This window comes from Sander lucioperca, chromosome 3 (assembly GCF_008315115.2).
Source record: "Sander lucioperca isolate FBNREF2018 chromosome 3, SLUC_FBN_1.2, whole genome shotgun sequence".
Lineage (NCBI taxonomy): Eukaryota > Metazoa > Chordata > Actinopteri > Perciformes > Percidae > Sander > Sander lucioperca.
The window spans coordinates 16,139,788-16,152,967 of record NC_050175.1 but is presented as its reverse complement, the minus strand read 5'-3'; the positions used below and the strand labels follow the sequence as shown (position 1 = coordinate 16,152,967).

At 40.4% G+C, this 13,180-nt stretch overlaps 1 protein-coding gene across 1 annotated transcript in view; it reads right to left on the bottom strand.

The window, feature by feature from the left end:
- The window catches only part of ush2a (Usher syndrome 2A (autosomal recessive, mild)), a 245,699-nt gene that overhangs the window by 19,874 nt on the left and 212,645 nt on the right, over window positions 1-13,180 (bottom strand). The window contains exons 71-74 of the mRNA XM_031314426.2: window positions 12,302-12,460; window positions 11,570-11,732; window positions 8,641-8,858; window positions 8,408-8,544 (exon numbers count right to left, since the gene is read on the bottom strand). Of these exons, the coding sequence (XP_031170286.1) occupies window positions 8,408-8,544; window positions 8,641-8,858; window positions 11,570-11,732; window positions 12,302-12,460 (677 nt within the window). The remainder of the gene's footprint in view (window positions 1-8,407; window positions 8,545-8,640; window positions 8,859-11,569; window positions 11,733-12,301; window positions 12,461-13,180) is intronic.

The following is a 13,180-nucleotide window of genomic DNA, read 5'->3' as shown; positions in this document are numbered from 1 at the left end:
ACTGTAACAGCAAAAACTGATTTTGATAAATGGTTGAGGTTTTGTTTTGAAAAAAATGGCCAACCTATAAAGATCACATGAATAGCTTCAATGTAAAATATGAAAGCAAAAGGTTCTCGTCAACCTAAATTCAGTGTACATGTGTGTGTGGATGATCAAAGTCACTAGTTAATCATGCTAAATACAAAAGAACAGAGAGGGAGCAAGAAGTCGAGAGAGAGAGAGAGAGAGAGAGAGAGAGAGAGAGAGAGAGAGAGAGAGAGAGAGGGAGAGATGGGGGGATTTTCACAGATGTTAAGGAAAGAAAGTGTGAACAAGACAGAGGGAGAGAAAAGGAGACAATGATAGGGAAAGAAGAGAAGAGAGACGAAGAGGTATCCTTAATTTAAACATTGAAGAGCTCTCAGATCTAACATTGTTCAACACAACTTAGCATGGTGGGCAAGGAAGCAATTTATTCAATCTTTTATTTCCTCATTCTTTCTCCTCTTTGGTGTGTGAGCTGAGCTACAGCAGGGCTCGACTGGACTGTGTGGGTTTCTGCATGTTTAGCCTATATAAAAGGGTCAGTGTGCATGTGTGCTCCTTGAACCTTGTGCAAATAAATTGGTATTTGTATTTACGTATTTGTGTGCATTTGCATGTATCCTAACTAGCCCACATCTGCATGCATCTTGTTTTGTACCCATGTGTCCCTGCAAGTGCACAGCTGTATGCGTGTGTGTGTGTGCGTGCGTGCGTGCGTGTGTGTGTGTGTGATATTCAGGTGGAGAGGCATGGTGCGGCCGGGGGGACAGTGTGTGATACTAATTAAGAATAACCATGTGTATTTGTCAAAAGAATTATGCTGATTATCTCACAAAGACCCCAGCACTGGGCCCTGCAGAGAGACAGAGACAGAGAGACGGACCAACATTAGCATATGGCTACCCACATGCATGCATGTACACACACACATGCTCTCTTTCTCTCTCTTTGTCTCTCACACACACACACACACACACACACACACACACACACACACAGGCGTTCAGGTAAAAGTAAAGTGAGTGCCTAAAAACATACATGAAAGAACCATGCCTAATGATAGGTGAATGGGGTCCACTTGGTCTGCCTCTGGGATGTTTCTCTTAACAGGCCTTCTCTGGCCTCTCTGCTCTGTCATATTAAGTCCTGGAGAGATAATAAAGCACCCTGCTGTTTCACCTTTTCTTATGTGCCTTAGTTCTTTCAGTGTGTGGTAAAACATGCTATGATGAGATGAGCTTCAATTCAATTCAATTCAGCTCAATTCAATTCAGTTTGGTTCTTTAGTCCAGTCTATTAGTACAAGCTGTGCCCTTACCAGCCCTGTGAGAGCAGTAATTGTTTTTGGAGGTTTCTGAGGTGAGCCAGTGCACCACACGCTGCTCTCTCGCACCCCATGCCAAGCTCTCAAGCCAAGTTTGTGTGTATGTGTGTTCGTATTTATGTGTGCATGCCTAATTCAATGCCGCCTGAACAATTGCCCTATGTCCGTTTGCAAATGCCATGCATGGGTGTCCCTGCTAGTCAGTGTGCGTTAGACAAACCCTGACACATACAGACGATTGTGCGACACATACACACACTCATACAGAAACACACACACACAGACACACAGAGTGCCAATAGGCATGTGTTTTGTCTGTGGCCAGAACAGACATAGAGAGGGACTGCAGGGGTCTGGAACAAGCAAGCCCACTTCACACCGACAGACATGATTGGCTTTGGCGGCTCTAGACCCCAGGAACAGCATATTTGCTGTGTATATATGCATGTGTGTGTGGGTGTGTGGCTGTGTGTGTGTGATGTGGCCAAAGACCAGTGGACAAATTCTGGCGAGAGAGCGACGGTATGCTTTAAAATCTCCTGAAATTAGTTTGGATGCAATTTTATTAAAGCTTTATTTCATCAGGAAGGGCAATTCAATAACCTTTTTCTTTTACAAAAAGAAAGAAAACATTTACAAGGGCTGCTGGGTTTAATTGATGACTAGTTGGTTAAACAAATCCAATTAAAAAAAAAGAAAGAAATAATCAATCAAGGGCAAGGGCTGTAAATAAAAGCACCATGTGAAACACAAAAGCCACTGTTCTACACAAATCCTCATCCTCTATTTTGGTGTTTTTCTGTCTTTGGGTGGGTAGAGATGTGGAACAAAACTGAACTAAAATTAAGCTGAACTATTTATGGCAGTGAATTTAAGATTTTTCAGATAACAGCTTTGACTGGCCTCATCATGGAGGCCAATATAGAGCACTGCATGAAGCCATAACTGAAGGCTCACATGTATGAAAGAGAAACAAAGCCCAAGTCCAAAACAAACACTTGACAAGGATTCAGTTACAAATTTCCACACACACACTTACGCATCCACATGCTATCCTCCAGAGTTGAATGATCTTGGTAATCACAAACATAGAAAATCTTTTTTTCTTTCTCTCTTATAAGCACTCACACTCTGCATTCTTCTAAAGTGATGACCATCATATCGCAGTTGCACTAAACACCCATTAAGACAAGTGGAGAGCACTACACTGGATGGTGTGGCCTCTTCACAGACAGACACACAATAACATAGAACCTGTCATTACTGAAAGGAAGAGAGTGAGAGAGAGAGGGAGGAAGAGGAGAGGAAGTAGGAGTATATAAACTTACTTGAAAGAGTGAGAGGAAGACAGAAGAACAGGGAATGGAGGGGGGTAAAGATGGTGGAACATAAAAACGATAATTTGTGACAGAGGTAGAGAAAACCCAGATGGAAATTGAGTGATGGAGGAGAAGACTCAGCAGTATGGAGTGATAGAGGGAGGAGTTGTGAAAAAGATGAGGAGGCAGAGAGAAAGATTGCAGTGAGGAGAAGAGGACGTGTTGCAGCCTGATTATTTGGCTGTTTATGCAGAATGCTGAGAGCCCTCCAATCAGAGTTGGAGACCTCGAACTAAGAGGTCTGATAGGCCGATGGCCCAACAAACTCTGCATCAGAGTCTCCTTATTCTCTCCTTTAAGCCGTTCTTCCTCTCTTCACCTGTCTCCTCCTCCCCTCTCAACCTCCTCACTCCTGTCTCCTCACCCTATGTGCACTCAACTCTGCATTGCTCTCTTGCCTCCACTCCTTTGTCTCCCTCATTTGTTAAAGGGTGTCACTGAGAGCAAGGGCAAAGCCTTGTCATTTCTATTCCTTTGACCACCCTCCATCCTCCACTTGGTCTCTTTGGTGGGCGACCCAAAGAGGATACCTGAACAGAAAGTAAGAGAGGGTGCAAAGCAACAAGTGCAGGAGAAAAGCTGTTGCCAAATCCTTATTTTATTTATATATTTAAAATAGCTAAAATAGGTCAGTCCTATTGAAATACATAATATAAATTATGAATCCCCCGATACTTTCTTTTATATCTTTCTATTACATTATATCTTGAATTTGACGTTAAAACAATGGTTGCTGAGAGAGCTCAATGGACTGCAACTTAAGAAAACATGCAACTTGTCGTTTTTATACATATCTTTTTGTATGGATTAAACAAATGATTTATAATGTGTTTCTTAGTGAGCTTCAGAGCTGCTGGTAGGAGGATTTTGTTACGTTTGGTCAGAGCCATGCTAGCTGTTTTCCCCTGCTTCTAGTCTTCATGTTAAGCTAAGCTAACTGACTGTAGCTTCATATCTTTCCAACAGATAAGAGAGTGGTATCGATTTTCTTATCTACCTCTTAGCAAGAAAGCAAATTACGTATATTTCCCAAAACTACTTCTCCAAGTTGTTGTTCTTAAAGGTAATGCAGTGTGGCAACTGTTCGGACAATGATACATTTTTCTAGTGAGCAATCGAATACTTGGCATACAATGGGCTTTCCACCCACTTCATTGAGTGAAAGCAAATCTAACCTTTCTTTTCAACAATGTGATCATCTTTTGTACTTCAGGTTAGCTCACTTGCATGTTAACCAGGAAACATTCCAGCTAAGCTATTCTCAGTCTTCTTGGTGCTACTCACATTTTTCCTGGCATATAAGCAGGTAAAACTGTATCCTATTTGATCACATCCTCACTGTGCATATCCAGGCAAACCCATGTGTCAGTCTGAAACACATGCCAACATACAGTATTCCCAAAATATGCATCTGTATTCATACTATGTGTTCACACCCTGTGTTCAACACTATTACTTGTTTGTCTAAATCTAATCATTTAATGCACCTGCAGACCATTCATGTCAAAGAACACACTACACATTCTGATAACATGTCCATACTTGTATGCATCTCCCAACTGCGCATGCCTTAACACACACATTGTGACTGTGCAGTTGAGACACACACACACACACACACACACACACACACACACACAGAAACCTCATGTCAGCTTTAAGACACAGTTCGCCGGCTGGCCCTCGCTGTCCCACACTCTCTGACGGGCTCTTAAAGGTAAACTAACAGATTGTAAACATGCTGCTAGCTCTCTCTCTCTCTCTCTCTCTCTCTCTCTCTCTCTCTTTATCTACTCTATATTAATCACTTTCTCTCTTTCTCTCCATCTCTCTATCTCTCCTCTTCCCTCACCTTTTTCACTTCCCTCTTACCCATGTTCCCCTGATCCTTACTCCTCTATCCCCATTCTATTTCCCTTTCTCTCTCTCTCTCTCTCTCTCTCTCTCTCTCTCTCGCTTTTCCTGGGGTATTTTTTAAACAATGTGTCCTTCATGTACGGTTGGTTACGGGGTGTACAGAAGGACATCATTAGCGCTGGTGGTTAAGCTGTAATTTACACCATTACCGAGGTAGGGGCCATTTTTATTGCCTAGTAAATTTCAGCTCTGAAATATTTAGACCATATGGCTCAATTTGTGTAATAACCTTAATTTCCAAGCACCCTTCAGCTCCCTTCAGCGCCGGCTGTTGTTGGCGGATGGCGGAGTGGTGTGTGTACACATTCGTATGTGTGTGCACGGATTGGGGTTGGAGCACATACACGCACGCATGCACGTGTACACAGAAACATGTATATGGCAAAAATGTTAACGCATACTCTACACACTCTCTCTTCCACATGCTCTCACTGATTCATCCATTCACACACACTAAAACATAACGCACACACACACACACACGTATGTATGCATGGCGGTAGCAGATTAATAGGGTGTCAGCTTGTGTTTGGGTGAGGGAGCGTCAGGCGTCGGCCAGATGGTTCTCAGGGATGATGACTGTCAGGGGTCCTGCTCTGATCAATGGGATGTATTAATACAGCACACGCACGCATACACACACACACGCTGACAGACACAAACATACACACCCACACACACAAAAATATGTTATGCATGCACACAGGCACACATGCAACAATATTCAGACATATGTATCCACAGTAAAACACACACACAGACACACAGACACACAGACACACAGACACACACACACACACACACACACACACACACACACACACACACACACACGTGGACTAACTTCACCAGTGATCCCAAGGGCCACAGTGTAACATCTGGAAGAGCCAAGGGAGGGAGGAAAGGACAGAAGAGTAAAGGAGGAGAAAGGAGGTGGTAGGCAGAGAAATACAGGAGGCAGAAGGATTTAAAAAGTGGATGAGAAAAGATCAGTGATAGATGCAAGGGAGGAGAGATGAGTGTCTGAAGAAGGGAAATTTGGTGCAAAGGGAGTAAGGGAAGAGTTGGGGAGACTGAGGAGGTATAGTGAAGGGTTAAAGGTGAAAGAGGTAAACAAAATGTTTGTCAAAATGGTGAGATAAAAGTGCCGATGAAAAAGAGGAGCTAAGGAAATTAAGGGTGAGGTGGAAGGAGATGTAAGTAGAGGAATGGGAGGTGTAGAGGAAAACAGGACAGAGACCAGAGAGGGGAGGGTTGAGGAGGGAGAAAATGACATAACAGGCGGAAAAATGTGGAAGACTTGCAAGGTAGTGAAAAATGTGAGCAGAAAAAAGGGCAAAAGAAAGAAAGGGCGAAAGATGGAGGAGAGGAAAGGATAGTGGGGAGGCATGAGGTAAGAGCAGGTGCATGAAACAAAGGTTAGTTGCCCACTGAAGCCCTTGGCCAGAATTTGGTGAGAGCAAAATTATCCTGATCCAGAGTTGGGAAATGCAAAAAGCACAGAAAAAAAGAGCTGGATTGAGGGATGGAAAAAAAGAGTAAAGAGTGAACAACAAGAGGAAGAGATTTAAGAGGTCAGAGGAGAATAGAGGGAGGACAGAAAATAATTAGAGACATTTAAAGCAAAAGAAAAGTAAGGGAACCACAATGAAAGAAAAACAACTAGACAGGGTTGTATGAGTGACTGACATGTCTGTCAGAAAAGTGTAAAGCATGGAGAGTGAATTTGTGCGTGAGACTGTGTGTGCGCCAGGCAGCACGTAGGGGTCTAGTGAGGCAGGCTGCCTGCGCTTCGTACCCTCATTCCGTCCGATTGCCATGACGACCCCATTAATCAGCCAAGCTGGCACAGAACAGGGTTCCCAGCCCAGCCTGAGATCAATACAAACACAAATTCACAAATACTAAATGGACAGAGACACACATGCACACACAATATATCCACAAACTAAGAAATTATGAGCAGAAAAGAATGAGTGGATTAGTGGACATTAAGGATAGAAAAAGTTAACTAAGTAATGATGAAGATATGATGATAGAGCATACAAAAGAAAAGGACAATGGAGATCGAAGTCTTGGGAATTGGGATTCAGCCTAAATGTCACTTCTGGCAATCTCTCATTAAGGCTAAAAAAAGAAAGATGTTCCTGTGGTTTCAATCCATATCTACAATAAATGATAATCACTTTCAACACAAAGCCAAGACACACATGTTACAAATTCCTATGTAACTGCTTAGTTCAAGTTTGCCCAGAACTTTGTTTCTCATTTTCACTCTTTGTGTATTCCTAATATGGGGTGAAGACACCTGCGTGACAAATGACCGCCACCAAAATAAGTCTATGCCATGTCAATGAGCCTCTCACACATACACAAACTCACGCACGCACACACAAACAAACACAGAGTGTTCCATATCAATGAGAAGGTGAAAGGTCTCCATTTACATCTTGTATTAATTATGAGTGACAAGCCAAAGGTCACCGAGGGAGAAGAGGCCACTCGTATGGACAGAATATAGATCTATGCCTCTACCTCTACTCCCCCTTTCACTTTCCTCCCTCCTTTGCCTATGTATTACTCTGTCTCGCACCCTCTTGTTTCTTCACTTGTCTTTTCTCCCCCATCCACACTCTTTTGGTCTCCCTCATTCTTGTCCTCTTTTCTTTTGTCTTTCTCACCGTCTCTACTAACTGTATTGTTATTTGGTTTTCCAATCTGACAGTCAGTCTGACTTTTGCCATTTTTTTTCTGCAAGTCTGCAGATATCAATGTTTTTATTTTCATTCTTCTCCTTCTTCATGTCTCCATTTTTTAATCTCTATGTATCTCTTTTGAGCATGTTTTTATTTCTTTGTTTCTCTTCTTTTCTGTTGTCAGAGATAAAAAAAAAAAAAAGATAACTACTGCATGTAAGTTTAACCAGTGGAGGCCCGACGAGATCCTGGAGCAGTGGAGGTCCGACGAAATCCTTTATCTGCACACACTGTCCACACTAAGATGACACAAAGCTGGTTTAAAATTGAGTGACCGAGACAAATAGGCTCAGCAAAATGATTTTGAAGTATTCCAAAAGTAATCCAAATAATTTTGAATATGTTACTTGAATTGAGTAATCTAATGGAACATGCATTCGGTAATCTTCTAATCTAAATCTAACGTTTTAAAAGTAACTATCCCAACACTGCTTCTGTGTGTGTGTTTGGTTTGTGGGAGCTTGCTCATATTTATTTCCTGTGTTGGAGAATCAGGCATACATAGCACAGACTTGTGGGAAGGGCCCTGGAGAATAACTCTGTGTTGTGTGTATGTGTGTGTGTGTGTGTGTGTGTGTCTTCAGGCCCCTCACTGGCAAACAGATGGCACCAGCACCACAGGTAGAGTCCAAATTTCTTCACATGCATCACAAATGACAATAGACCCACACACACACACACACACACACACACACACACACACACACACACTCACTATACTATATATTATATATATATTGTCCATATACTTTTTATGTATTTTTTAATGCTTGGGAATTATACATGTACATTTACAGGCATGTTATGCATGTGTTTCAGTTTTTGCTTGCATGAGCAATCTTATCATAGCTTACTGTAGATTCCTTTGCGCCAAATGATATAAGAAAACATGTGATCTAGGAGGAGATTGTTCTCACAGATATATGCACCTATGCTCCTGTAATCCAGCATTCACTGTGCGTGTGTGTGCTTGTGTGTGCATCTACATGCATGTGTGCATTTACCTTTACAGTTAGAGCAGTAACAGCAGTTGAATTGAGCGTTGGGTCCTGTTGGTGCTTCTTGTAAACCAGTCTATAATGGGAAATGAGACCGTTGGGCTCTCCTGGTTCACTCCATTTCAGATGGGCTGAGTATGGGCCTGTCAACGCGCACAGCACAAGGGACTGTTACAGTGATTGATTCAATACAGGAACATTTTAACTATACCAGTTTCCATGTGACTTGGTGAACTCACCAGTGGGTGTGACAGTGGGAGGGGCTATATCTTGTGGTTCTGCCTGTAAGGTCTGAGCTAAAGCCCATTGGCTCAGAACTGAGCCTTTGGAGTTGTGGGAGCGAACCCTGTACTGGAAGTAGCTGAAGGGTCGCAGGGCAGGACTCGCATCAAAAAATTCAAAAGGACCACTGGACCAAATAAAAACCAGGAGCTCCTCCTCTGTTCCTACTGGACGCCTGTAACAGAATGAATACTTGAATCAGCCATTCATGAAAATATGTTAAATGTATTTTTGTATACTTTTTATTTATCTAAATAATAACACTTAAAGTTATATAACCTCTTAAGTTGTACTTAGTATATGACACGCTGTACTTAAGATATGCTTGAATAGCTAATTAATACATTATTATTATTATTGTTTTCGGTTTGATTTGTTTGTTTGTTTGCTTGTTTGTTTGCTTGTAAGCAGAATTATGGGAAAACTACTGGCCTTATTGTCATTAAACTTGGTGGAAGAGTGTAGTATGGGCCAAGGAAGAACCCATCAAAATTGGGAGAAGATCCGAATTACGGGGCAGATACCCAAATTATTTCTTACTTTCATTAACATGAGATATAGGGCATTGCCTTGGCAGAGTTCTTCCCTCTCAGAGTGTCCTCTAGTTTTTAACCCTCCTGTTGTCCTCGGGTCAAATTTGACCCATTTTCAAAAAGTTTCTATATCAGAAATTTGGGTTTTCTTTCAAACAAATTGTCCAAAATAATAATGTGGATGGTTCCATACAACGCTCTTAACAAGTTAAATAAATAATCAGTTCACTACTTTCATTGAATTTGGGTGTTTTAGTAAATGTTATAGCATTTGAAGAAAAAACAATTGATAAAAGAACGTTGAAAAAAGTGACACGTCAAAAAAGTGACACAAATGTCAAAAAAAAAAAAAAGCTTTAAAAATTTTACTTTTTGTGTATTTGCAATATATTCAAAATACACTTGAATTATGCTCAAATCAAAGGAAAAGGGTATTTTTTAAGTATGTTATCTAAATGAATGTTAATATATCTCAGTATACTTTAGCGTACTGAAAATAACCACACTTTGTGTGGAATTTAAATAAAAATGTAACATCATGTCTTTAACATTATGTGTAAGTCCCTGGCTGATGCAAGTACCCTGATGTCTTGGTAAGCCCCTCTGTCTGTGATTATGTAGGGTTTCAGGTGTGAGTGAGAGAGATATTTTCCTATTTTATTCAAGTCCCTGTCTGCCTGAGTAGGATCATGCCAGGTGTGTCAGTGTGTGTGTGTCTGTGTGAACTGCTATGCTAATGTGTGTTTCCTGAGGACTTAAAGGGCTTAGTCTGGTCTGACCCTGCATACAGATCACACAGTCTTTGGTCAACAACCAGACCACGACCTTCAGCATGCATTAATACACCCGCGCAGATGCACACGCACACACACACACACACACACACACACACACACACACACACACACACACACACACACACAAAGTACGTAGATTCGTAAGCAGACATTTGCCTGATGATATATCACTAAAACGTCTACGCTTTTCTGTATGTAAAGGTAAATATGCATATTATATGTACGCACAGAGTATGTGTATGTCATTTAGGTGTGTTACTTCTGGTTCATTAGTGTTGGAGTGATAGACTAAGTAAATAATGTGAGGACATTATCACATTGGTTTGTATGAAAACATAAAAATGTGAAAACCGCTTTTTGTATGTTGTAGTTGTTTCTATGTCGACTTGTCTACTGTATACTTCATCATCCACTTTCTCATAATTAAAAACAGCCTTGCTCCTCCAGACAGTCACATGTAAATAAAACACATTGTATGTTCATTTTCAGAAATGGCTGCTCAACTATGATTTTTGTGGGTAAAAATGCCTTGTTTACTTCACAGAGTAATTAAATGAGGAAAACAATACACAAAGCTAAAAGCTGAAGACAAGACAAAATGTATCTGTTTGCTCCTTAGATCTTAACCCATTACATTATGTTTGGTATAAGGTGGAATGTGCCCTCAGTGAAATCATTAAGGTCTGTTGAATGTTTATGAAATGTTGCCAGGACCTTGTTGAATCCAAGCCTCAAAAAATTCCAGAAGGAAAAAAGGGGCCTTAACCAACACTAGTATACATAATAAAGAAGACACTGGTCATACGTCTCAGTGTACTGCACATGCAATGCACATTTAAATGTTTGTATCTGGAGGCCAGGTTGGCTCAGTTGGTAGAGCAGGTGCACATATACATAGAGGTTTATGCCTCGATGCAGAGGTCCAGGGTTCGAGTCCGACCTGTGATGATTTCCTGCATGTCTTCCCCCTCTCTCTCCCCTTTCTCACCTAGCTGTCCTGTCCATTAAAGGCAGAAAAGCCCAAAAAAAAAAATTAAAAAAAAAAAAAAAAAAAAAAATATATATATATATATATATATATATATATATATATATAGTATATTTGGGGTGCAATGATACATCAATCTGGATCTATATATCGCTTTAATGATCAACGATCCAATATCATCAATGCAAAGTGAAAATATCGATACATATCATCTTTGAGATGCGTCATTATTTTGAAAATCCCACTCATACATTATTTTTTATTAGAAAGAATAGTTTGTTTTTCATTTAAATGTCTGGAAAAGCTCAGTTATAAAACTGTCAAATCATATTTTTGTCGCTTTTTGTGAATTGATTATAAACGTAACTGATTGTGTTAAATGGGCTCATGATATTGTCTCATATCGATCACAGGCCCCTGAATTGAATCAAATTGAAACCCTATTGTGGCAGATATTGTGATATCAACAAATATCGTACCATTGTACAAAGAATCATTATAATATTGTATCATGATAAAACTTGTGATCTATACTTACAGTATACATGTGTTTCTGTGTGTATGTTACCTGTATATATGGTAGGATGTGATGAGTCCGTTGGGTTTTTTGGGGGGTGACCAGCGGATCTCCAGAACACTGGCTCCAGCTGCTTTTACTGTGGGAGGCAGCAGACCTTCTGGGGCGGTCTCTAAGGTCCGGACATACACACCCCCTCCTACTCCACACCCATCTCCAACGGGCAAAATAGGAGCAATTTGTCACAAAACACACACATTTCTAGGAAAAGAAAGTTGTCTTTCTTTTACATTAATGAAACAAATATATCAGTACACCATAGTGATAACACATGCTACTTTTTCATAAGGATGGGAATACCTGTACCTGAATACCTTTTTTTAACCAGAATTTACTGTTATAACACTGAAGGACATTGCTGATGTACAAGGAATAGCTGCTCCATTTGTAAAAGCTATTGCTGACCAGAGTGTTCCAGTTTATGTTATGCTAATGCGCACAATCTGTGGGTAAAACAAGTTGGAAACAACTTTGTTGTTCTAAAGTTTATGCTTTTTTTCTTCATCACACATTGGCCTATTATTTTCTTTTAAGAGATAGGGGTGTCACATGAAACAAAGGTCCCAAGGCTGGAATCAGACCCAGGGCGTTGTAGTAATGTGGCATGCGCTATAACCACTCAGCTACAAAAGTGCTCCGCAACTTTCTTTACGCCGCACAACTAAAGGTCCTATTAATGATAGTAAAACTTTCAAACTGAAGTCAGCATAACCTAATACTTACCAATTTGACAGGCCTGGACTCTGATGTAGTAGGCGGTGAATGGCTCTAGACCTGTCACAGTGAGGTGCCGGTCTTGGCCAGCATGATGCATTATGGCTCTTTCACTTCCTGGATTGAACAGGATGTTGTAGTTTACAGGCTGGCTGCTGTAGAGCTGAGCTGTGGAAAAGCAGAAAGACACATGGTATATGATTATCTTTTGTTTAGCATGTTTAAAAACAGCAGCACAACATTTTTATCATCTGAAGGTCATTGTCCGATTCACATTGCAAAAAAAGAGCATTCAGCCTACAAACAATAAGCTGTACCATGCACACTTTACTAAAAAAGGCAGTTGACTCTTCTAATTCTTTGTAAGGTAAATACATTTTAATTCACTACTTATAGACTCAGTCAAGGAAGTCTTACTTCATGGTCAGTTTTGAACATCATCATGTTAGGTAACTTTATATTGACAGAACTGTATTGTATACAGTATAAAATATAGGTAAGCCCAAATGTTTGTATGTGATCATTAAAAGTTGTAGTCTGCATTCAAATAGTTGAATATGAATAAATGAAAGTAAGGAAGTACAATATATATTATTTTCTATAAGCACACCAACATATTTGGTCATATTTTTATCTTAAAACCGACTGATCTTGCCTTCACAATCTTGGCCCAGTGGTCTCAAAGCACACACATGTATATATACAGAAACACCCACACAGAAACACACACCTAGACTTTGTTAATATTCTCATCGGAGGTTTTTCCATAATTCAGGCCAACTGTATTGTGATGGGTTATTCAACATTCATGAACTCTGGATATCTCGAGAACGAACTGATTACCAGACAAATGAAAGACTTCAATTATTCACCCCCCAACTCACATAT